This window comes from Citrus clementina, unplaced genomic scaffold, assembly GCF_000493195.1.
Source record: "Citrus clementina cultivar Clemenules unplaced genomic scaffold, Citrus_clementina_v1.0 scaffold_7, whole genome shotgun sequence".
NCBI lineage: Eukaryota > Viridiplantae > Streptophyta > Magnoliopsida > Sapindales > Rutaceae > Citrus > Citrus x clementina.
Window position 1 is genome coordinate 20,957,334 of NW_006262075.1, and position 24,592 is coordinate 20,981,925.

The window sequence follows — 24,592 nt, forward strand, 5'->3', positions numbered from 1 at the left end:
TCAAAATTAATCACAAAAGAATACAATATTGACAGTTTTAGTCATCATGAAAAAGAAAATTAATTTTTAAAAAGTGATCTAGGTTGGGTTAGGTTTTTCTTTTGTTTTTCTATTACAAGCATAGTCAGGTTAAAATGCCATATTATATGTAAAATAAATAAATATAGATTTAAAATAAAATTGTGTTAGGGAATTTTTAATCCCACTAAAATCTTGCAAGCAAAAATATCAAACAGATAATAGATAAAAAATAGATAAAGAATAAAATCAATCACAACACAAGAATTTATGTGAAAAACTTCTATACCTAAAAAAATCCACGGCCCCCAAGGACGACGAAAGAAAAATTCACTATGTCAAAAATTATTACAATTATTCTAGTAGTTTTCTCACACCAAAGCCCCAATAACACCTAATCTCTTAATAGACCTACAGTTTCTCTCACACTAGAAATTGTCTACTTTTAAATAACTGATTATTATGCTATACTAACAAATGAACTCAACCCCTATATATATAATGATTATTTATTTTCTTATAGTAGTTGAATTCATCCTTGAATAAGTCAGGTCCCAATTAGAAAATTTAGTTATTCCTTAAATATGAATCTTACTAAAGAGCAAAATATTCTAGGAAATCCTTAATGAAAAATAAGACATATTTTCTAACAATCTCCACTTTGGCTAGCTTTTCAATTAGTGACAAAACATGATCCACCGTGTATTCATACAACCACGTCATTTCCACCTTCTTTACTCCATCAAAACTACACTCACATAAGGCTTATGAGAATCACTCCATCATGGGTAAAATCTTATTCTCTATCCAGCAGGCATAATTCTTTATACCAAGAATTATCATACTCCACCATATCTAAAGTACAAATATTTGATACATGTCGATTATTTTGCTGAAAACACCCACTCTCATATTTGGTTTCCTTGGCTTCCTTGAGAGTCTTTAGCCATCGACAAAGAAAAAAAAAATCCACCACACACCTTGCATAAATGTCAAACCATGCCTTGTGCACAAATCTTGTAGGCCCGCTAGTAGTAAAACATCCTCTTCTTCGGCACTATCGGCTTGCCATGAGGATGTATTCATGATCTATTACAGGGAACTATCATCTCCCAGAATGATGATAGACTTTTCACTAGTGATGCTATCAGTATCTTCATATACTAACCTAGGGCCACGTGCAGAATTTGCTCTATTTACTTTCTAACAATCTCTTTTAAGGTGCCTTACACCTAGTATAATCCTTTCTTTTGGAGTTATTTTTCTTCTAATTACCAACGATCAACGTCGAATCATCAGAAACTCCATTACTTCCACAACTCAGCCTTCTTTCGTCTAAAAGTAGAATACTAATAACTTCTTCAAGATCCATAGTCTCATTTCCATACATTAAGTAAGCAACAAATACTTGCAGGAAATTGAAAGAGAATAATAGCCTAAGCGCCTTGTCTTCGTCTTCAATTTTAACTCTAATTACTTCTACTTCTGTCACGATGCCATTGAGAGCACTAAGATTATATAAAAAAATTGTACCTTCAATCACTATCAGCGTGTGAAACTGCTCCTTGAGGTACAAGTGATTAGAAATGCTCTATGTCTAATACAAATTTTCTAGCCTCTTCCAAAGCTCTTTTGTTGAAGGAATTTCTCCTACATTTGCAAAAACGTTCTTTGCTAGACATAATCGTATAGCACTTGCAGCTCTTCGTCGCTCATAACAGATTTCCTAGAGTTGCTACTAGAAACAGGGGATGGTTTGCCCTTTAAAGCCTTGTGTAGCCCAGATTAAATTAATACATCCTTAACTTAAAGTTGCCACAAGCCAAAATTGATTCTTCTATAAAAAAATTTAACTTAAATTCTTGCTAGATTTCAAAATTTTTTTGCAAACATAATTGCAATGTAGAACAACCTTTAGCTTTGATACCACTTGTTAGAGAATTTATAATTCCACCCAAGATCTTTCAAGCAAAAATATCAAATAAATAATAGATAGAAAAGAGATGGAGAGTAAAACCAATCACACACTACAAGAATTTACATGAAAAACTCGAATACTAGAGAAAAACCAGGGCCACCAAGGACAACGAGAAAAATGCATTGTGTGAAAAACTATTACAATCACTCTAGTATTTTTCTCACATCCAAAACCCCAATAATATCCAATCTGTCAATAGATCTATTATTTCTCTCACACTAGAAACTGTCTACCAGCACAAAACTGATTAATTCTTGTAAGAGAACTATTCCTTTTCTTATAGTAGTTGTACCCCTCCTTGAATAAGTCAAATCCCAAATAGAAAATTACTTATTCCTTAAATAGGAATCTTATTAAATAGGAAAATAAGTGTTAATAAGTGTTAGAGTGCAATTTATGCACCAGTTTTACATTGTTTACTTCCCTTAATATCGATGTTTTGCACTTAATAATAGTGATTTACTTGTATTTTATTTTTGTAGGTGCAATTCTATTGATTGGTGCTAAAATTGAGCTCCAAGATGATGTTTGAGGATGATTGTTTTCCTGGAGAAATTATGAGTTTCAGAAGAACTTTGTTGATAAGGTGTGGGCGCGTGCTGTTAACTAAGGACCTGCAGTTTTTATTTTAACGTGTTTTATCTTTTTGGTTATTTTTGTAATTACGAATTTAATATTTAGATAATATTTTAGATATTAGTATTTTATTTTAAAAAGAACTCTAGAGGAAAAGAGAGAGAGGAGTCAAAGGAGGAGATTTTTAAAAAGAAAGAAACCCTAGATCTAAATTTTTCTCTTCTCTCTATAAAGAACTAAACCTATTATTCTGGTTGAATGTTAATGAAGCTTCGATTCGTCACTACTGTGAGATCTTTCTTATGCTTTAATTGTTTTATTACTTTTTGGGTATTTGTTTATTCTCTGAATTATTGTCATGATTATGTTTGTTAATTAGATAATTGGCCACTATTTAATTATCAACTTAATCTATTGTCAATTAAAAGATTCATCGTATAAAGATTTTAATGTTTGTGACAAATAGCATAGCAGTGCGTTGTGTTATGAGAATAAACAATCTAATTTAAATGAACTATCGTATGCGTTTGTTGATTAAGATTTGAGTCTCTCTGGTTTTTCAAGCTGTCAATTGATTAAATCCTATGATCGTATCTAGAGTTGTCTATTGATTAGGGAAATAACCAACAGTCGTACCTTGGTTATCGACTAGTTAAGGAGAGATTGGCTATTAGAGGGTCTCAGTAGCTATCAACCGGTCTATTCATAAGTAGTAATGACTTATATTTAAATCAATGATCGGTAGTCGAATCAAGCTGAGTTAATTCCTTCAACCAGAGCTTTCCCCAATTTGAATTACAATTTTAATTTGCATTCTTGTTATTTTAATTTGATTTTTATTATTGTCAACAATTCCCCCATTTTGCATTTTACATTTTAAAAGGATTTAAATAATTACCGATTTCTGTGGACACAACCCTGCTCAATCACTATACACAATTTATTTAGAGTATATATTTATTTTTGCTGGCTTTGACCAATAAGATATATATTTCCTAACAAATTGATATCTAAAGATTTGTATGGATATTTTACAAACTCTGTATGTATAATGATGTATTGAGGCATTGGACCAAACCATAACATGTCAAGGGAATTTTTTGGCCCACTTTAAACTTAAGAATAATCAGGATAAGTGTGAAAAAAAAAATTAAAATACATATCATAAGTCTATTATATTGTTTCATATAGGAACGTCACTATATACATAAACCTTCTTCAAAATTTTCATAAATGTTCAAGGAAAAATTTTGAGTCCTACTGCATTGGTGAATATTATCTAATTTGTAAGAATTTTTGGCGCACATGTATTAATTTTTAGATAATTAAATAAGAGATACATATTTCGGAGGATCTTCCTGTAGGCCTATATAGTATTAGGGATGGCAGATATCCCCATGAGGACGGGGACCCTCAGTCATTTTTCCATTCGAAGAGGTTACAGGGACAATTTTTTTATCTAATTTCTTATTCAGGAAAGGGGCGAGAAAATTTTTTCTACCCAATTTCTTATTCGAGGAAGGGACGAGGATGAGACGGAATCCCTATCCCCTCCCCATTTCCCCATTTTAATTTTAATTTTATTTTAATTTTTTAAAAAATTATTAGTAAATTAACAATAAAATGTAAATTATAAAATATTAAATATTAGTATAAATAACAAATATCAAAATGATTATATTATTGTACTTTTGGGCCTAATTGACTAGATTAATATTTGGATGAGAAAATTATCCCACGGATGGAAGATTTTAATATTTTGAGTTGATAGAAAACAAATACCCATAGGTATCTGATACTGGCACATATTGTTAGAGATATTTTGTCAATTCCAATTATAATCGTTGCTTTCGAATAGGCTTTTAGCTCCAGTGATAGAGTACCATAACATGCTTCATTCAAGCACATTGAAGGGTTTAATGTGTTGTCAAAGTTGGCTACAAGCTTACAATGGCGGTATGAGTTTATTTTACATTGTAATTATATTATATAATTATTAAAAATTTCACTTAGAAGTTACATTACCTATATTATTTTTATTGTTTGGGAAATTATCATTGCGCCATCTCTGTTTTAATTTATATTCATCCAACCAACACAAAATTCTAACATATACTCTGCATCAACTTTCTTTTTAAATTTGTATCAATTAGCCACTTTTGCACTAACACCGTTAAATAATTGAAACGAAATGACAATTTTATCCCTAAATAAATTAAAATACCATTTTATCTTATAAAAGCTTTAAAAAATAAAAAAATTATAAAAAAACCCCTAATTTTAATAAAAAAAAATAAATCCCAACTAGAGGTGCTCAGCTGATTTTTATTAAATTTAGATTTTACAAAAATTTTAATAATTATTTTTATTAGAAAATTATAATTTTGCAAAATTATAATAAAAATAACTGAATTTATTTATTAAAAAATATAATTTCGCAAAATTTAGTTAAATAACTGAATTTATTTATTAAAAAATAAATCCAAAATTTTAATAATTCAGGGATTTTTATTATATCCAAAAATTTTGCAATTATTTTTTTAATCATATTTTTATTAAAAAATAAAAATCTTAATTTTGAGATTTATTTTTATTAAATTTAGGGGTATTTTTATAGTTATAATATTTTTTTATTTTTCAAAGTTTTTATAAAATAACATGGACTTCTAATTTATTTAGGGGTAAAATTGTCATTTCATTTAAATTATTTAACAGTGTTAGTGCAAAAGTGGCTAATTGATATAAATTTAAAAAAAAAAAGGTGGTGCAGAGAATATGTTATAATTTTGTGATAGTTGGATGAACATAAGAGAAAACAGAGGTGGTGCAATGATAATTTCCCTTATTGTTTTAGATTTGAAACCTAAGGCTATCTCTAAATTTGTCACATTCCTCGAGGAAAAACAAGAAGAGCAGGAGGTGCAAAAGGTAAATACTTTTATTAGAAATATTGATTAAATATCTATATCTATTTCAATTATCTCATTGTTGATATAAAAGTAATTTCTATTTTTTTTATTGTAGGACTATGAAGTAATTTCTATTTTTTGTATTGTAGGACTATGAAGATTGACCAAAATAATTATTATGGTGATTTACATTTTGTAATGTGACTTTTGTAATGGATTAATGTTTATGTAAGATATATCGTCAATTTTTTTTATTTTTATTTTAATATGATTAACTTAAAATTAAAAATTAAAAATGTATCAGTAATTCGGCGATCGGAGACCCTCGGGGATCCCTTATTATTATTCGGGGAAGGGACGAAGATTCCCTTAAGTAACTTTGTCGGGGACGTGGATATATGCAAAATATCAGAGATGGGTACGGGGACGTCGGTCTCCTCCCCTTCCCCCCCATTGCCATCCCTATCTAGTATTTTTTGTTTGGATGCGCATGCTTTTCCTCATGTTAAACACTAGCACTGATGGCTTTCTTTTTGCCTTTGATGATTTTATTCTTCTGTATTTACATTTACTTTAGGAGATTTTGATTTATATTCCTCTTCTTATGTATTTACTTCATTACTAATTTATATTATTTGTGGGAGTCTCGCCTAATCCCTCATCTCTTGGTTTTTTTAAAAAACAAAAAAAAAGAGAGAGAGAGATACACATGACTCAAATCTAATAGGTAAAGGAACATACACCGAAAGACACAAATTAATCAATTTCTAGTATTCAATTATAACCATGAATAGAAAAGTCAATTACCAAGCTTGCATCATTATTGATTGGATATCAATAAATGTTAGAAGAAATAACTATATTTGACACTTGTTCGTGATATCTTGGAGCACGAAGCCAAGAAATTATAAAAATTCACGAGCATTTAGTGGTGAAGACATGAGAAACTTTAATATCATTTGAATTTTAAGCTAATTAATCTTGCGAATTTTGACAAGAAAGTACGTACAGTCTCTGGTACGGTTCAAAGATGACATAATATTAATTATCACGTCACGTGTATCTCACGCTATAAATACAATACCAATCTTTGTGAGAGAAAGCAAGTTAGTTAATATAAAAAATAAATAAACAAAAGGAAAAATGTGTGTTTCGATAGAAGCTTTAGCAATGGCAGGAGTTGATTGTGATGAACGGGGAATGGATATCAAAGAGTGGAAGCTCAAGGACTCGGAGCCGCCTCCACCGCATTTATTTGCTGATCATTATAATATCGATGAAGATGATGGTGACTGTCATACAAATTTTGCCCATCAGATTCAGAAGATGCTGAGGTTTATAAACATGGCGGTGAAGGCAATTTTGGGGGTTTTGGTGACTGCAACGATGGAGATAAGGAAAAGATTCATGGCTTAACCAACAGTTCCATGCTTTTTATTGTTTCTTTTTAATTATCATTTTCCTTTATTTTTGTGGAATATCATTCTTTATTTGTTAAATTGACGACCTTCTTAATTGTCATGTTATTACTGAGAATTAAAAACGTCTTTTACTTTTTTGGTTAATATTGTTAGCATTCACAAAATCAAAATGCAAAATCAAGATAGAGACACTACAATTGCGATGAATCATAAAAATGCCTAAAATAATTCTAATAATCTAGATGAATTGATTAACTTCGTGGTTTTTAAACAGTTTATTATTTAACTGATAATCTAAATTCAAATATTAAGAGAGGTAGAAGGATAAAAATTAATTTGGACCCTCTACTTTCAAAAAGAAAAAAAAATAATTCAATCACATTTTTCTTTAACAGTAATCTTTTTTAAAATTTAATTTTCACAATTAATATGAAAAAACATCAACCAACATTAGGGGAAAATTAGCAGAACCCTTTGTATTGTTTCAATAAACAAATCATTTTCACTTTTCATATATCAAAACCACTGAAACTTCCCACCATTAAAAATATTTTGTTAATTTGTTTTTGGTCGCTTTTACTGAATCAAAAATTCAAAATTATGATTATTATTTTTTGATCGGTCGTTGAACTTTGTGTAGGTACGTAGTAGCCAGTTATTGACCACTAGGAGAAAAACTATTAAGTTTGATTTTTGGGGTAAAATGGTAAAGGCAATAAAACTATTGAGAGTCAACATAGTTTTTTAACTAAGATAGGTTTTTGAGACATAAGAAGAAAAATTTATTAATTTGGATAATTATTAATGCCTTTGCAAAATTTTGATCATTCTGAACACAAAACCTTTAATGTTGATCGTGGTTCACTTAATTAAGGCAAAATAAAATTAATCGAGTTAAATATAACTTTTGGATAAAACTCTTGAATTAAAAACTTTTGGAAAGCAGAATCTGGTTCCTAATTGTCAAACCACGTTAAGCAAATATTATCATGCATGCACTCTCGTGAGTGGATCAAAAGTTTTGAAAATTTTTGTTGACTGTGAGACGAACCTAGCTAGCTTGGAAAATACTTATCCTTTGAAAGTTTAAAGCAAGACCTTCAATTAAATACTTATCTTCACAGTCTGCTTGTACATGTGAAGAAACTGAATGTCAAGTTGCCGAATCTTATGACCTGATGAAGAATTATATACATCTTAATATTATCAAGCTTACATCGTGGCTTAAATCAACAAAAAATATTGTTAAAAGCTCTTGTTGACGACATCACCCCATTAGAATTTTTATTATCACACGCGCCTATACATAAATAATAGCTTTGAGTGTAGAAGAGATTGGATAAGGCATCAGAATGATCACAAGAATTGCCTTTAGCTTGCTTTTCATTTACCGGCCATCATAGTTCAAACTTCCATTTGAATCCTTATTCCTTTCCAAAACTTTCCTAATTTCACTTCCAATTTCTTTTGTATTCCTCCTTCCATACATTGCATTCCCTTCTAGTTATCCATAAGATTCCCTTTATTTGTGCCGAGGTTTCACCAAAAAAAGAAAAAATATATTGTAATACACAAAATTTATAAAAGCTCAGTACTATCGTGATGATCAACGCATGAGATCCATTTTGTGCATATAATGAGAGAAAGATGTTACACGCACACACACACTATAATACTATATATATTGTTCAATTAAAACAAAAGAGATGAGGGACAAAGAGACTAAGCAATATGATTTAATAGATTTAGTGTTCAATTAATTCACCATAAAGCCTGAGAAGGACTCTTTATATATATATATATATATATATATATCTCCTACCATATTTACTTATTTGTTTATTTATCTAGGATTAACATGAGAAAGGGCGGCAAGGCAAAGAGTTCTATATATCCATTGCTATGCCTTGCAACAACCATGGCTAGAAGTACCATAGAAAAAGCTTTACGAAAAGCCAGGATTATAGAAGGATTATAACGATAGTACATTTATAGAAGGAGGAATGCAGATGATTCCAACTAGCAGTGCGTGCATACACATATACCAATGTATATATAGAGAGAGAATCCTTCTCTAGTGCAGATGTTTATATTACTGTTGTCAAATGCTTTCACATTATTGAAAATGATTTTGCAGTTAAAAAAATATTTGACAACAGTCTGAGAAATCCTAAAATTCACATTTTAAAAAAATATGTATGCCCGCGATCTAAGAATGATTATATATATTATTACATTGGTTAATTAAATTAACCAATGCGAGATGATTAGCGGCTTGCATGCTCCGGCTCCTGCAATGACAACAGCCGATCAGCCTTTTCCTGAATGAGCTTCCATAAATCATCGACATGACGGTCTTGAGTGAGCGTGGTTCCGATGGAGCAGCGTATAACATAAACACCACCCAACATTGCTTGTGTCAAGAAAGCCCTTCCACTTCCGTTCAAAGCATCAACCAGCTCACGGTTCAATTCTGAGCCCTCGGATTCTCGCTTCGGTTTCAGCCTGAAGCAAACCAGTGCAAATTTTCTAGGCACTACTATCTCAAACCTCTCGTCTTTGGCGACCATTGCCGCAAATCTCTTAGCCATGCTCACATCGCTGCGAATGTGATACATAAGGCCAGAGTAGCCATGTTTGCGAATCACAGTCCATAGCTTCAAAGCTTTGAATCTCCTGCTAAGAGCGATTTGCCAATCTTTATAGTCGATAACAGGCGCAGCGTTAGTACTAGTATTGCTAGCTGGTGATCGGTTTCTCATAATATCTGATTCAGTGGATAATGAATCCACTAGGAAACTAGGATGCTTGACCCACAAACAACAGCAGTCCATGTTAGTGAGGAACCATTTATGCGGATTCAAGCTGATTGAATCAGCAAGTTCAACTCCATTCAAGTAATGCCTGTATTCAGGGCAAATGCAAGCGCTACCAGCGTAAGCAGCATCGATATGGAGCCACAGTTTGTATTCGTTTGCAATTTTTCCGAGCTCCTCAATGGGATCCACCGCTCCTGCACCGGTTGTCCCAACAGTAGCACATAAGTAAAGTGGAACATGGCCAGATTTGATATCGTCTTCGATAGCAGCACGAACCGTATCTGGTGACAGCGAAAACTCAGTTGAAAATGATGTGCGGAGAGGCCGAAAATTTGCTGGAGGGATACCAATTAATTTGGCAGATTTCTGAAGAGCGAAATGTGTTTGATCGGAGGCATAAACAGCCAACTTAGTAATGTTGTCAAAGCCTCCTCCAAGTTTTTCCAATGCTTTGTCTCTTGCAGCTGCCAGAGTGCAAACGAGGGATTCACAAGTGCTTCCGTGCAGGACACCACCACCTGTTCCGGAAAACAAAAATGAAGAAGGAAGCTTGAGCATTTTCCCCATCCAATCCATCACAATGGATTCGAGTTCAGTTGCTACCGGAGAAGCGAGCCAGTTGAAGCCAACCACGTTGAACCCTGAACAAAGCATCTCACCAAGAAAGCCAGCAGTGCTTGCATTTGCTTGGAAATAACCAAAGAAATTGGGGCTTTGCCAGTGAGTGAGGCCAGGTAAGATGCAGTCGGTGACATCTTTTAGAATATCATCCAATGACTCTGGGGAATGCGGGGCTGTGTCAGGCAACCGAGCCGACAAATAACCAGGCTCTACTTTGCTTTGAACAGGGTATTTCTCGATGTTTTTGTAATAATCAGCAATGAAATCGATAACAGCTTTCGATTCGTCAGAGAAGCTCTTTGGCTCTAAATCTGCTGAGAAGCTGCTGCCGTGTGTAATATTATTTGCTGAGAGACCGAAACTTCCCATTTTAATTATTGATGCCTCACCAGCTCTCATTTACTTCCTTGCTAGTGGGTGCTTTTATACTACTTTGTATCTTATTTATTTTTGAAAAATTATCATTTACACCACCTCTATTTTCCTTATATTCATCTAACCACCACAATATTATAACATGCTCTCTACATCATCTTTCTTTTTAAATTTATATCAATCAATCACTTTTGTAATAACACCGTTAAATAATTTAAATAAAATAACAATTTTATCTATAAATAAATTAGAAGATCATTTAATTTTATAAAAACTTTAAAAATAAAAAAATTATAATTATAAAAATACTCCTAAATTTAATAAAAATAAATCCCAAATTAAAAATTTTATTTTTTAATAAAAAATATCATTACAAAATTTTTGGATATAATAAAAATCCCCTAAATTATTAAAATTTTGGATTTGTAAAAAAAAAAATTTATAAAAGGTACAAAATTCGAACATAATCCAATTGAATCCCCAGAGCACGCTTTGAAGAGAGAAGGGGGAAAAAAAAAATATTTGACTTGAAAGGACAAGTAAAAAGACTATTACACCCACAGAACAGAACTCGAAAGGCAAAACTTAAGGCTTAAGATGATGCGTCCACTGCTTTTTATGACACCTAATGCTTTACAAGTTGGCAAAAAAGCAAAAGAATTGTAGGACACAAGAAAAAAAAAAAAAGAAGCAGATCATGCTCATGCCTTGGCTTGGTTTTTGATTATTTAAAGTGAAAATAATAAAAATAATTGAGGAGTTTAAGGAAAATGGTGGTTGTGGTTGTTGTACCATGTTTCTTCTTCTCCAAATCATGGTAATGTCTCCCATGACCCCAATAAGCCCTAAGAAATTTAGAGAAATAAAATATTATTAATTGTTAAATGGCATGACAAATTCAGGGCAAAGTCTTGTCAGCTGCTCGCAATTCCATGCTCAATCACTTGCCGGTTAAAAAGAAGCCAATCTTAAACTAATGATCCACCCAAACAAACCAATCTTTCTCATAAGCCATTGGATTAAAAAAAATAATAATAATTAACAATTGAAAAGCAAAGCCCGCCTAAAAATTTTATGGTGAATAATATCATCGCCAAGAAAGAAAGAAATAGTGGTCCAGGGAGTGTGCGGTTTGTTTGCTGTTAGAAAAGCTAAAAGCTAAAGCTGAAAGAAGCAAAGTGGGGGAAGATGGGGAAAAGCACTTCGTATTTTTAAGTTGGTGAATGCGAGTTGAGTGACCCGCTCGAGAGAGAGAGAGCAGGCGGGGTCACGTGTCGTGGTCTGAGAGCGGGCGTGTGATTTGTATAATGTAATAATGTTCTAATGTTGTAATTAATCAATGCGTTGCCCTTTGCCCCTCAGCTGGCGCGGCTGACTTCTCGATGACCACGCCACGTGTCATTGTCCTTCTTCATTTTCGTTCTTCTTTTTCCCCTTTTTCACCAATTTACCTCTTAATAATTCATTCAAGCGTGTCTGAGATTTATTATTATTCTTATTATTGTTCTTATTTTTTGAACTGCTTTTATTGTATGTAGTGTGTACCATCTTTTTGCTCCTGTACTTTGAACTGACCTTTACTTGGCCAATGGGCAATGGCTATGGCGAGTGAGTAATGGCAAATCATTCACTTAATTTATGGGTAATTTTTGGATACCTCCCCTGACGTTTACCCCTGCTACACTTAGAGAGAAAGTATGAATATATTGTCATATAGCACCCCTGACGTATATAAGCGTTAGGCAGCCGTTTGGTTTGAAAGGGTGATAACGTAATTATAAAATTTTACAATTTTTAAATGGTTAAGAAATAGTAAATTGATTAAACTAAACACTTGCATCCTGCACAATGGCTGCTGAACGAAAGCATTGTACATACAGAATGCACAGACAAAGCATGGAACACAATGAAAACCAAGGGGATGGCGACCCATCTCTACTTCTTCTCATGGGTTGAGGCGACCCATCTCTACTTCTTCTCATGGGTTGACTTTCATTCCCATATAATACCCACTGGTTTCAACTTATATGAACTTAAAAGATACAATGAGAAAAATTCTCTGAGATTAAGCATGTCAAAAACTAAATTCCAGCCATAACCGGCATCTGAGCAGTCAATCAATGAAAAACGCACCACGTGTGTATTTCCATAAAATCTTTAAGCTTAATTTTGGTTTAATTTATTCTGGGATTCTATTCAATAAGCTGCTAGTTTAGTTGACTAGTGAGCTTTTCTCCACGTGTCGTCGTCATCTCTTCTTCCTCTAGCTCTATTTTTAGCGACTAAGCCTCGATCTCTACTGAACTCTTCGTCTCCACTGGAAATGCTCAGCATCTCCGCCTCGAACTCTTCCTCCTCCTCGTACTTCTTCCCTTGCGATCTCCCTTCTGCGTCGCTACCGATTTCGGTTGCTGAACGTAATTTGCCACCACTTTTCTCGGCTGCGGAGTGTTGTAGACGACGCAGCGCGGCGCTGCGCTTGCTCCTTCAACGCCATCTGGAGTAGCTCGTCCTCGTCGCTGTCGCTGGACATTTTGAATTTCAATCAATTTTTGGTTTCGATCTGATGACTTTTTTCGTTTTTATGATTAACTGTTTGTTTATTATGTAATTGTGATTTTGTTTGCCCTGCATGTGTTGTTATGTTCAGTTCTTATTTGGATGGTGAATGTGCTAATGTAGAAGATGCCGTAATTGTTTAGAACTTGTATAAGAGGTTTAGGCTTTGTCATAAGAGAAGGTAAAATTAAATATGGCAAGGCCTGGGCTGGAACTCAGAGATATTATTCCATCATTTCTTTCGGCAAGCATAGAGTAGATATTTTGGGTACAATGTTGGGATGTTTTCTTTCTAGTTAATGCTTGTTCTTTCGAACTGTAAGAAATAATGATAATTAGAATAAGTTTTTATGAGTACACAATCAGAATATGTGGTTCATATGGCTGGTACAAAGAGCTTAACAAGGCTAGAATGTAATACTTGCGACTAGCCAAAGTCTGTGGTTCATATGCCAGTTTCAGGAACTTGCTGCAATTGGCAAAATTGAAAGGATTGCTTATTGCATTTTTTATATTCTTGTTTGATTTTAGGAATTTAACACTGTATCATAAGCAAAGTTACTGAGATTTACACATTTGTATATGGCCAATATGCCCAAATACTAATAATAATAGCATTAATTCACTCATTAGTTATGTAACATCAGAGCTTAGCATTCTGTGAACTACTATTATCCATATATTTTTGTAAAAGCTAGTTATTTTTGTCATTGTTTATGCAGCTTGCTATACTTTGACATTGAGGCAGTGATAGATGGTGAAGTTTTTTCTGTTGGTTTAGCTATTCCAGAGCAGTATAGCTTGCACAAACTATGGGTTGATATCAGGGATGCTTGTTGGGGTCATCCTATTAGGAATGCAAATGGGATAAAGGTTCAAGTAATATTTCCTTGGCAGACTGAGCAGCAAGCAATTTTGACTGACAAAGACTTGTTAGAGGCATTTGAACAACTTAGAGTAAAGGGGTACAATTGGGCTAGGTTTGCAGTGACTCCTACGAAAGTGCTTCAAGATATAAATAAGGTTGAAAGTTCAGCAGATAAGTGCACTCAGCAATTGAATAATGATGTGGAAAGTGGAAATGAAGAGTTGTATAATTGTTATGACGCATCTGTAGATGAATTTGAAGATGATTATGAGACTGATCCACATGATTCTGATCTGGTTGGTTCTAATCCAGATGATTATGAAGAGGATTATGAGACTGATCCACCTGGTAATGATCTTGATGACTATGAATCTGGGGATGACAGTGGAGGTGAGTCAGATGAAGATGTTGTCCAAGAACAAAATTGCATTAAATATGAAAAAAATGCAGGTGGCTTTCAATTTAATTTTGTTGGTGATGAGATATTGTTAAAGCCTGGACAACTGTTTGTCAATGTGTGGGAGTTCAGAAAAGTGTTGAAAGTATTTGCAATTAGAAATGGATCCAGACTGAAAAGGTTAAAGAATGAAAAAACAAGGGTGACATGTGTGTGTGCTGCACCAAATTGCACTTGGAGAATCCACGCAAGCCCTAATTGGAACAGGAGATCATTTCATATTAAAACTTACTGCCCTGAACACACTTGTCTTAGATTTGATGACAATTATGAGGCAACTTAAGATTGGATAGCAGCCACATATCTACATCCGTTCAAGGCCAATCCTGAAATCAAGATTTTTGTTATTGCTGCTGCTTTGATGCAGAGATATGGAATTGAATGCAATAATCAGAGGTTGTACAGGGCCAAAAGGAAAGCACTTGAGTTACTTGGTGAAGACCATAAGACTAGTTATAGTAAATTATTTAGGTACATGCATGCTTTGTTAAATTCCAATCCTGGTTCCACTGTCTCTATTGAAAGGGATTGGATTGGTGGTGCTGAATTTCCCAAATTCAAGAGGTTTTTCTTCTGTATTGACAATAGTAGAAGAAGATTTTTTAAAGGGTGCAGGCCATTCATTGGGGTTGATGGCTGTCATTTAAAAGGACCGTATAAAGGTGTACTTCTAACCGCTGTCAGCATTGATGCAAACTATGGAATTTATCCTTTGGCTATGTGTGTAGTTGACACCGAGAATAATGAGCCTTGGCTGTATTTTTTGGAAAAATTATATGATCAAGTCGGCTGTAATGGTGGTGAAGGTTTATGCTTCATGAGTGATAGGCAAAAAGGTATCCTCAATGCATTAGAAAGAGTATTTCCTCTGTCGTTCAAGAGGTATTGATGTAGACATATCTATGCAAACTTCAAGAACAAGTTTCCTGGGTTGTTATTGAAAAAAGTTTTCTGGAGGGCCTGTAGGAGTTCTAGTGCTGCTGACTTTCATTCCCATATGGAAGAATTGAAGAATATAACTCCCGATGGTTATGAATGGCTAATGAAAATTCCCATTGCATGTTGGGCAAAGCATTTGTTCTCCCCACACACAAAATGCAGTCATGTCACTAATAACATGACTGAATCTTTTAATAATTGGATTAACAACTACAGAGGTTTGCCAATTGTGAGGATGTTTGAGGAGATACGAAGGAAAATTATGCGTTTAATTCACAAAAGGCATGAGGCAGCCCTTGGATGGAATAATGAGCTACCACCAGTTGTGAGAAGAAAGATAGTTGAGGGAAGACTAGCAACAAGATCATTATCTATTATTTTTGGGCATAATGAAACTTTCGAGGTAGTTGAAGATGTGACAAAGATTATTATTGTTGATTTGCCGAAAAAGAATTGTGACTGTGGTGAATGGGGAATATCTGGACTTCCTTGCAAACATGCCATTTGTTGCATAGATGCAAAGAGATACCCTGTAGAAGACTTTATACATCCATATTTGAAAAAAACAGCTTTTATTGGGACATACAAACATCAGTTTACACCAATTCCAGATGAAAAAAAGTGGCCACTTGAACTTCACGACAATTTGCAGCCACCTACAGCCATAAGATCAGCTGGCAGACCTCAAACTAAAAGGAGGAAAGAAGCAGATGAATCTTCAACATTTAAACGAAGTTCAAGTTTGAGGTGCTCTCATTGTGACCAGTGGGGACATAACAAGAGGACTTGCTCAAGGGCAACTCGTGATAATAAGAAGAAAAGGGCTAAGAAAAGGGTTAAGGGCAAGGTAAAACAAATGTATTGGAATTATTCTTAATGAAAACTGCTGCAAACACATGATTTATGAACTAATCACTAATTTTCATTTTCTAGGCACCAATTAGTAAGACCAACTCACAGGATTTAGGGAATCCATCTGGCCAAACGCAGTCATCTGCCCATGATAATGGTAATAATGATTTTGGAAACATTTCAAGTTACTTAATATTCTTAATTTTGTGGTTTTTATACTGAATATGCAATATGCTTGCAGGGCATTTGACTCAAGAATGATTACTAAAGTTAAAGCATCCAGCAGATTCAAGAACATAGAGCTAAAAGTATGTGACAAGACAGAGCACATATATGACCCTATACTCTATTTTTTTGAGGGGATTAGATGATGCAACACCTTTGAAGTTTCCAGAGCATCAATAGATGGTGTATCATCTGTTACTCACCTAACATATAGGTTTGAGTTCTTTTGATTTATATTTTGCTGAAACGTAGAGATTATGATTGTCTTGGCTTAGTTACATGAAACTATGATGAGAGATATAACTATATTTATTTATATGCTGTGCTTTTGTCATTTATAAAGGCTCGGTGAGTTGTAACCAAAGAATGAATGTTCAAACTGAGTTTCTGCTGGAATGCCAATTATCCATATGGCCATGCTTTGTGGTTTCATGTTGAGTGTTAGAAAATGCATATTTATAAAGGAGAAAACCGTCATTTTACATTTTAAGTCTTACTAACAACCCTTACTTTTATATATTTAACCTTCTTGTGATTTAATTACATGTGTTTTATTTTAATTAAGTATTTTATGTATTTTAGGGGCATTATAGTCATTTCACAATAAAGGAGAGATCAGACGGCAAAACAAACATCACTTTTGAACTCAGGACGGTCGAAAACCTTAGGAGGAGCATAAAAGGAAAAATGGCACTATTCACATGTACGGTACTATTCACGTGTACGGTACTGTATACGTTACTGTTCACGACACTGTTCACATAGACGGATGATGACGTGGCATTGACCGATGATGTGGCATTGACTGATGAGGTGTCACGATCCTGTTGGATTAAAATTCTTATGTACTGTTGATGGTGACGTGGCAGCATATCAGTGGACGAAAAATCTCGCGTACGGTGCATGCATCACACAGGATTATTTTCAACCAAACCGTGTTACTGTTCATCCGCGTGGTCAAACCGTGGACTGTTGACTGATGACGTGGCGCAATCCTGAGCGTCCAAACTGTTTTTAATCCGATGGCCATGATTTACTCCATGTATCTATAAAAAGGGGGCCTCCCCCCCTAATTTGATATCTTTGAATCTATTTTTGGGATCCATTTTCTGTAATTCCCTCTCCATCTTGTATTTTCTTCGTATTTTAATAAATTCCCATTTTGCCCCTAGTTCAACTATGAGTGGCTAATTTTCTTTCAAGCTTGGGTTGAAGGTGAAGTCTCAACATGTGTCATGGGCTTAATTTGGTAAATTTATTTTCTCTTCCCCTCTAATTTTTGTGGATGTTTTGACTTCTCGTCGACAAATAATAATAGTCTTGTCTAGATACCGCCTTGGTTACACCGGCTCTCTAGTATAAGGTTATTATTATTTGGCACGATAAGCCCTTAGCACCATATTGATTAGAGCGTGGTTCATGAGGTGTGGATTCCCCCCTCATGATTTAATTGGCATTAATAAGGATTATTTAGCCCATGATGCATGTTGATACGGATCCAGATACCCAAGTACGTCATTTTAATATAATTCTCTTCAATTTATTCTCGCCATTTCAATACCAATTTTAGAATTTATTCTCGCCATTTTAATTTAAGTTTTAGCATATTCCAAATCATTTCCACCACAAATCCAATCACCCATTTACAAAATTAATTCTACACAATTAAAATCCACCTCCTCGTGGGATCGACACTCGTCACCATTAGTCTATACTACAATAGATTCGTGCGCTTGCGAGTACATTAAAATTTGCACAATATTTCATATTATATATTATGCTTTGATTTAAATTTATTGCGGTTGCTTGTTGTTTTAATGTTCTGATGATATTGAGATGGAGTTAAGTGAGCTTGGAGTTGAATAAACTTCAATGAGATAATGAGCAACTGATTAGAGCTTGTAATGTTCTAAATGTCTCATGTCATGTTGTTTCCTGGAAAGCTGTAAAATATTTCTCCCTTCCAATTTCTTTTTAATGGCTGGTAGCGGCTGTCAATGTTACATAATGCCTACTTTGCAGCTAAAATTACACCCACTATTAAAACTATAATAGCACAAATGCAAAAGAACATGCTCAGGACACATATTTTCATACCACTGCATTTCCCCATTGTTTTATGTGTTTTTTGCATCAGCAACTTCAAATCTGTCAACTCTTTTTGCATGTTCAGCAACAACTCATAATTTGCTTGACATGTTCCTACACCTTCAAATATTTCATCTTTGTTGAAATCATTAGAGGATGCCATGCAGAACTTGAAGTAGTCGCAGCCATGTCTGCTGTCCATACAGCAATAATATAGCTTGTTTGGGTTGTCATCCGATTCCAAAATCTTCACACTTGCTCTTCTGTTGCACTTACATATCTTATTTGCAAATCGAATGAGGTTGCCATTAATCTCATCCCTCCATCCTCTGCATTCACGGTTGTTGGATCTTGTTGTTTGTTGTGAGCTTGCTGAATCCATAACAAGCATTAGATAGTGGTGAATCTTGGCAAAAAATGACTGTTATTTGCTCTTAAATACAGCTCAAGAAGGCTGATATTACCGTTGGGTTGTTCTAACGATAATATCAACCTTGCTTTGTTGCTTTTAAATTGAGTTGTTGCTTTGTTGCTTTTAAATCAACCTTGCTTTGTTGCTTTTAAATCAGCCTTGCTTTGTTGCTTTTAAATTCAACTGTAAATACATTTTTTTAAGGGGATCTTAGCATTTCCAGCAATCACATGAATTTTGTCTCATTATGTCATTTGTTTATTGTCAAATTAAGTTATTATAAGAGTATAATATCAGCCTTGTCTTTGTTCTTATGCACTTGGCGCCAAGAAGCAAGGGATGATTTGACAACTCTATAAGGTAAGACCAATTGCCAGTTCTTGCACTGTAGAATGAAGAGCATTATTGTATTTTTATTGTCAAACCAAACGGCTCCCTAACGCTTATATACGTTTAGGGGTGCTATATGTCAATATATTCATACTTTCTCTCTAAGTGTAGCAGGGGTAAACCTCAGGGGAGGTATCCGAAAATTACTCCTTAATTTATCCCCCATCAAAGGACTATACTCACTTTACAGTTTGTGTGAAAGAGCGAACATTATGTTGATTCATCTTTATTAGGCTTCATTAATGCATTGCAATAAAGTTTTAAATGTACTTCTTAAACTTGTCTAAAAAATATAAGAATTTTTTATTTATCATAAAATCAATGTTGTATTTCAATAAATCTCTTCATGAGGGAAGAATATTTAAAGATACCATTTATGATATGTAGTATTGTTGATCTTAAAACAAAATGATTTATAATCTATGATTTTGTATATATGTTTATATTTTTTAGAGGATTCAACTATGATTCGTTAATCGTATTTTGTACCCCATAATTATGCACCAGAAAATAAATATTAGTCAACAAATTCTAATGACAATGCATAATGCTGTAGGTTACAGCATTCGCAATCATTTTTTAGACCATTCTTTTTAAAATTAGTCAAGTTTTGCTTTATAGTAATTTTGTCAAAATCTACTTTTCTTCCTCCAACTTTATTTTATTCGATATATTACAAGAAAGATTCTATAAGTAAACATTATAATAATCCAATCGCTAAATATGAACAAAGATTGGTGGATTCCAGGATTTGATTCATTGCGATTCAAAGATTATGCTAAAACCAAACGATATGAATATTAACTTCATTTCGTCCCATCACCATGGGAGTGCTTGAAGGACGACGATTAGTAGATGCTTATGCTTTAATTATTTGAAGACATTATGAAACCGTACAAATTCATTCAACTAAATTTTTTTCCAAAATTGACATAAATTTTCGAATTCCGAATCTTCCATATAAGATTCCAATTATTTTTTTTTCTCTCTAAAGAAAATAAAAATTATCAAACTTGCCAAACAGAGATCACAAATCGAAATGAGATACAAAAGGGTTAAAAAATAAAAATAAAATAACCATGTGGTAGTGCAGTAGAATAAAATAGCAGGTTCGATCAGTATGTATTGTCGAAATTCTGAAGTTGTACATTTGTACTCAATTTTACCAAACAGAGTTTTCAGTTTTTGTCAAAACAAGTACACTGCAAAATCATGTGCACAACAAGCGACCCTGTGGAGGGGTGGGGGCGAATTCAGCTTTCTTTCTTTCTTTCTTTCTTTCTTTTTCATTCCTGTTTCATCATGATTCAAGGGTTTAAATATTTCAATGTACTGTTAGGTTAAAAAATTAATTAATTTATAATTTTTTTGAAAGGTAAATTGTAAATTTAATTAATCCATTAAAAAAGAAGGGGACAATTCTGGACAGTAATTTGATAAAGGAGAAGACCCTTCAGTCCTTTTTTGGTCAAGGATGAACTTGATGGCATTCATTGATAAATTCATCATTAATTTACCCACTTTTCTATCAATTTACTAGTTTTATGTGTGATTTACACATTTTTTATTTCATTTTACAGTTGTTGTCAATTTACAAGTTTTAAGTCATTTTTTAAAGTTTTTATTTTGTTTACACTTTTTTCTTCTAATTTATAACTCCATCATTAATTTACCACATTTTCATCAATTTACTACTTTTATGTGTGGTTTACACATTTTTTTGTTTCATTTTACACTTAATGTTAATTTAAACGTTTTAAGTCATTTTTAAAATTTTTGTTTTGTTTACACTTTTTTTCTTCTAATTTACAACTCTATCATTTGTTTATACACTTTCCATCAATTTACTAGTTTTATGTGTGGTTTACACATTTTTTTATTTCATTTTACACATAATATCAATTTACAAAATTTAAGTCATTTTTCTAAGTTTTTATTTTATTTACAAGTTCTTCTCGTAATTTACAACTTCATCGTTAATTTACCCCAGTTTCTATCAATTTACTAGTTTTATGTGTGGTTTACACATTTTTTGTTTAATTTCACACTTAATGTCAATTTACAAGTTCTATGTTATTTTTCTAAATTTTTATTTTGTTTACTCTTTTTTCTTCTAATTTACAACTCGTTTAATTTACTCACATTTCCATCAATTTACTGAATTTATGAGTGGTTGACACATTTTTTGTTTCATTTTACACTTATTGTCAATTTACAAGATTCATGTCATTTTTCTAATTTTTTGTTTTGTTTACTCTTTTCTCTTCTAATTTACAACTTCATTATTAATTTACCCACTTTTCCATCAATTTACTAGTTTTATGTGCGATTTACACAGTTTTTGTTTCATTTTACAGTTATTGTCATTTTACAAGTTTTAAGTCATTTTTTCAAGTTTTTATTTTATTTACGCTTTTTTCTTATAATTTACAACTTCATTATTAATTTACCTACGTTTTCATCAATTTACTAGTTTTATGTGTGGTTTACACGTTTTTTGTTTCATTTTACATTTATTGTCAATTTACAAGTTTTAAGTCATTTTTCCAAGTTTTTGTTTTGTTTGCACTTTTTTTTTTCTAATTTACAACTCCATCATTAATTTACCCAATTGTTCATCAATTTACTAGTTTTATGTGTGGTACACATTTTTTATTTCATTTTACATTTATTGTCAATTTACACATTTTAAGTTATTTTTCTAAGTTTTTGTTTTGTTTACCATTTTTTCTTCTAATTTACAACTCCATCATTTGTTTACCCTCTTTTCCATTAATTTACTAGCTTTATGTATGGTTTACACATTTCTTGTTTCATTTTACACTTAATGTCAATTTACAAGTTTTAAGTCATTTTTTAAAGTTTTTATTTTATTTACAAGTTTTTATCGCAATTTACAACTTCATCATTAATTTACCCAATTTTCCATCAATGTGGTTTACACATTTTTTGTTTAATTTCACACTTAATGTCAATTTACTAGTTCTATGTTATTTTTCTAAGTTTTTGTTTTGTTTACTCTTTTTCTTTTAATTTACAACTCCATCATTAATTTACTCATTTTTCCATCAATTTACTAAATTTATGTGTGGTTTACACATTTTTTATTTCATTTTACACTTATTGTCAATTTACAAGATTCGTGTCATTTTTCTAATTTTTTGTTTCATTTTACACTTATTTTCAATTTACAAGATTCATGTCATTTTTCTAATTTTTTGTTTTGTTTCCTCTTTTTTTCTTATAATTTACAACTCCATCATTAATTTACCCACGTTTCCATCAATTTACTAGTTTTATATGTGGTTTACACGTTTTTTTATTTCATTTTACATTTATTTTCAATTTACAAGTTTTAAATCATTTTTCCAAGTTTTTGTTTTGTTTACACTTTTTTTTTTCTAATTTACAACTCCATTATTAATTTACCCAATTTTCCATCAATTTACTAATTTTATGTGTGGTACACATTTTTTGTTTCATTTTACATTTATTGTCAATTTACACGTTTTAAGTTATTTTTCTAAGTTTTTGTTTTGTTTACCCTTTTTTCTTCTAATTTATAACTCCATTATTTGTTTACTCTCTTTTCCATTAATTTAATTGTTTTATGTGTGGTTTACACATTTTTTGTTTCATTTTAAGCTTAATGTCAATTTACAAGTTTTAAGTCATTTTTCAAAGTTTTTATTTTATTTACAAGTTCTTCTCGCAATTTAGAACTTCATCATCAATTTACCCAATTTTCCATCGATGTGATTTACACATTTTTTGTTTAATTTCACACTTAATATCAATTTACAAGTTTTATGTTATTTTTGTAAATTTTTGTTTTGTTTACTCTTTTTGCTTCTAATTTACAACTCAATCATAATAAGTTATTATTATTTTATTATATTATTATTCAGTAAAAATATTATTATAATTATAATTTTCTTCTTCTTCTTCTTCATTACTATTTGTGAAGATATTATTATAATTATTATTATAATAATAAGTTTTCGTTGTTGTTGATGTTATTATTTATTAAATATTATTATAATTATAATTATTTTTCATTATTTTATTCTTATATTGTTATATTTATGAAAATATTATAATTACAATGAAGAATTTATTCAAATATTTTTATAGTTATAATTTATTATTACTATTATTATTATTTTCATTATTTTTAAATTTTAATTATCATTTAAATTAAGGATAAAATGGGCATTAGGAAATTTAGTTGGGGGAAAAAATTATTTATGGGAATAGAAGTAAACGCGATTTTGGAAGTAAATGCATCATCGATTCCAATTCTAGGATTCCTATTCCCATTGGTAGTAAGTAAACATACCATCAACCTATCGAAGTTAAATGGGGTTGGATTGGATCCATTGGATTGATTGAGTTTGTCACCTCTAGTATGAGATTAAAATGATATTAACATATTGAGTTCGCTAGTATGTTTTTATTTTTATTTAACTAAAAAGTGATAATTTTTATTTTTTGAATTATGTGGGTTCATGATAATTTTATATAAACCTTTGTATGCGATATTAGTTTATATACACACATATATACATATTAATAAAGTCATAAATCTATTAAAATTTTTCTTTAAATTAACTAAAAAATAATGTTATAACAATTATGACACCATCTACAACAAAAAAATTGAAAAAATATATTGTAATACACAAAATTTATAAAAGCTCAGTACTATCATGATGATCAACGCATGAGATCCATTTTGTATATAGAATGAGAGAAAGATGTTACACGCACACACACACTATAATACTATATATATTGTTCAATTAAAACAAAAGAGATGAGGGGCAAAGAGACTAAGCAATATGATTTAATAGATTTAGTGTTCAATTAATTCACCATAAAGCCTGAGAAGGACTTTTATATATATATATATATATATATATATCTCCTACCATATTTACTTATTTGTTTATTTATCTAGGATTAACATGAGAAAGGGCGGCAAGGCAAAGAGTTCTATATATCCATTGCTATGCCTTGCAACAACCATGGCTAGAAGTACCATAGAAAAAGCTTTACGAAAAGCCAGGAATATAGAAGGATTAT

The 24,592-nt window shown here is 32.0% G+C and overlaps 1 protein-coding gene across 1 annotated transcript; it reads right to left on the minus strand.

Annotated features, from left to right (window-relative positions):
* Window positions 1–9,138: 9,138 nt before the first annotated feature.
* LOC18037081 (tyrosine decarboxylase 1) lies at window positions 9,139–10,711 on the minus strand. The gene has a single exon (XM_006428145.2). It carries the CDS (start codon window positions 10,709–10,711, stop codon window positions 9,170–9,172), a length of 1,542 nt encoding a protein of 513 aa, XP_006428208.2. The 3' UTR covers window positions 9,139–9,169.
* Between the last annotated feature and the right edge of the window lie 13,881 nt (window positions 10,712–24,592).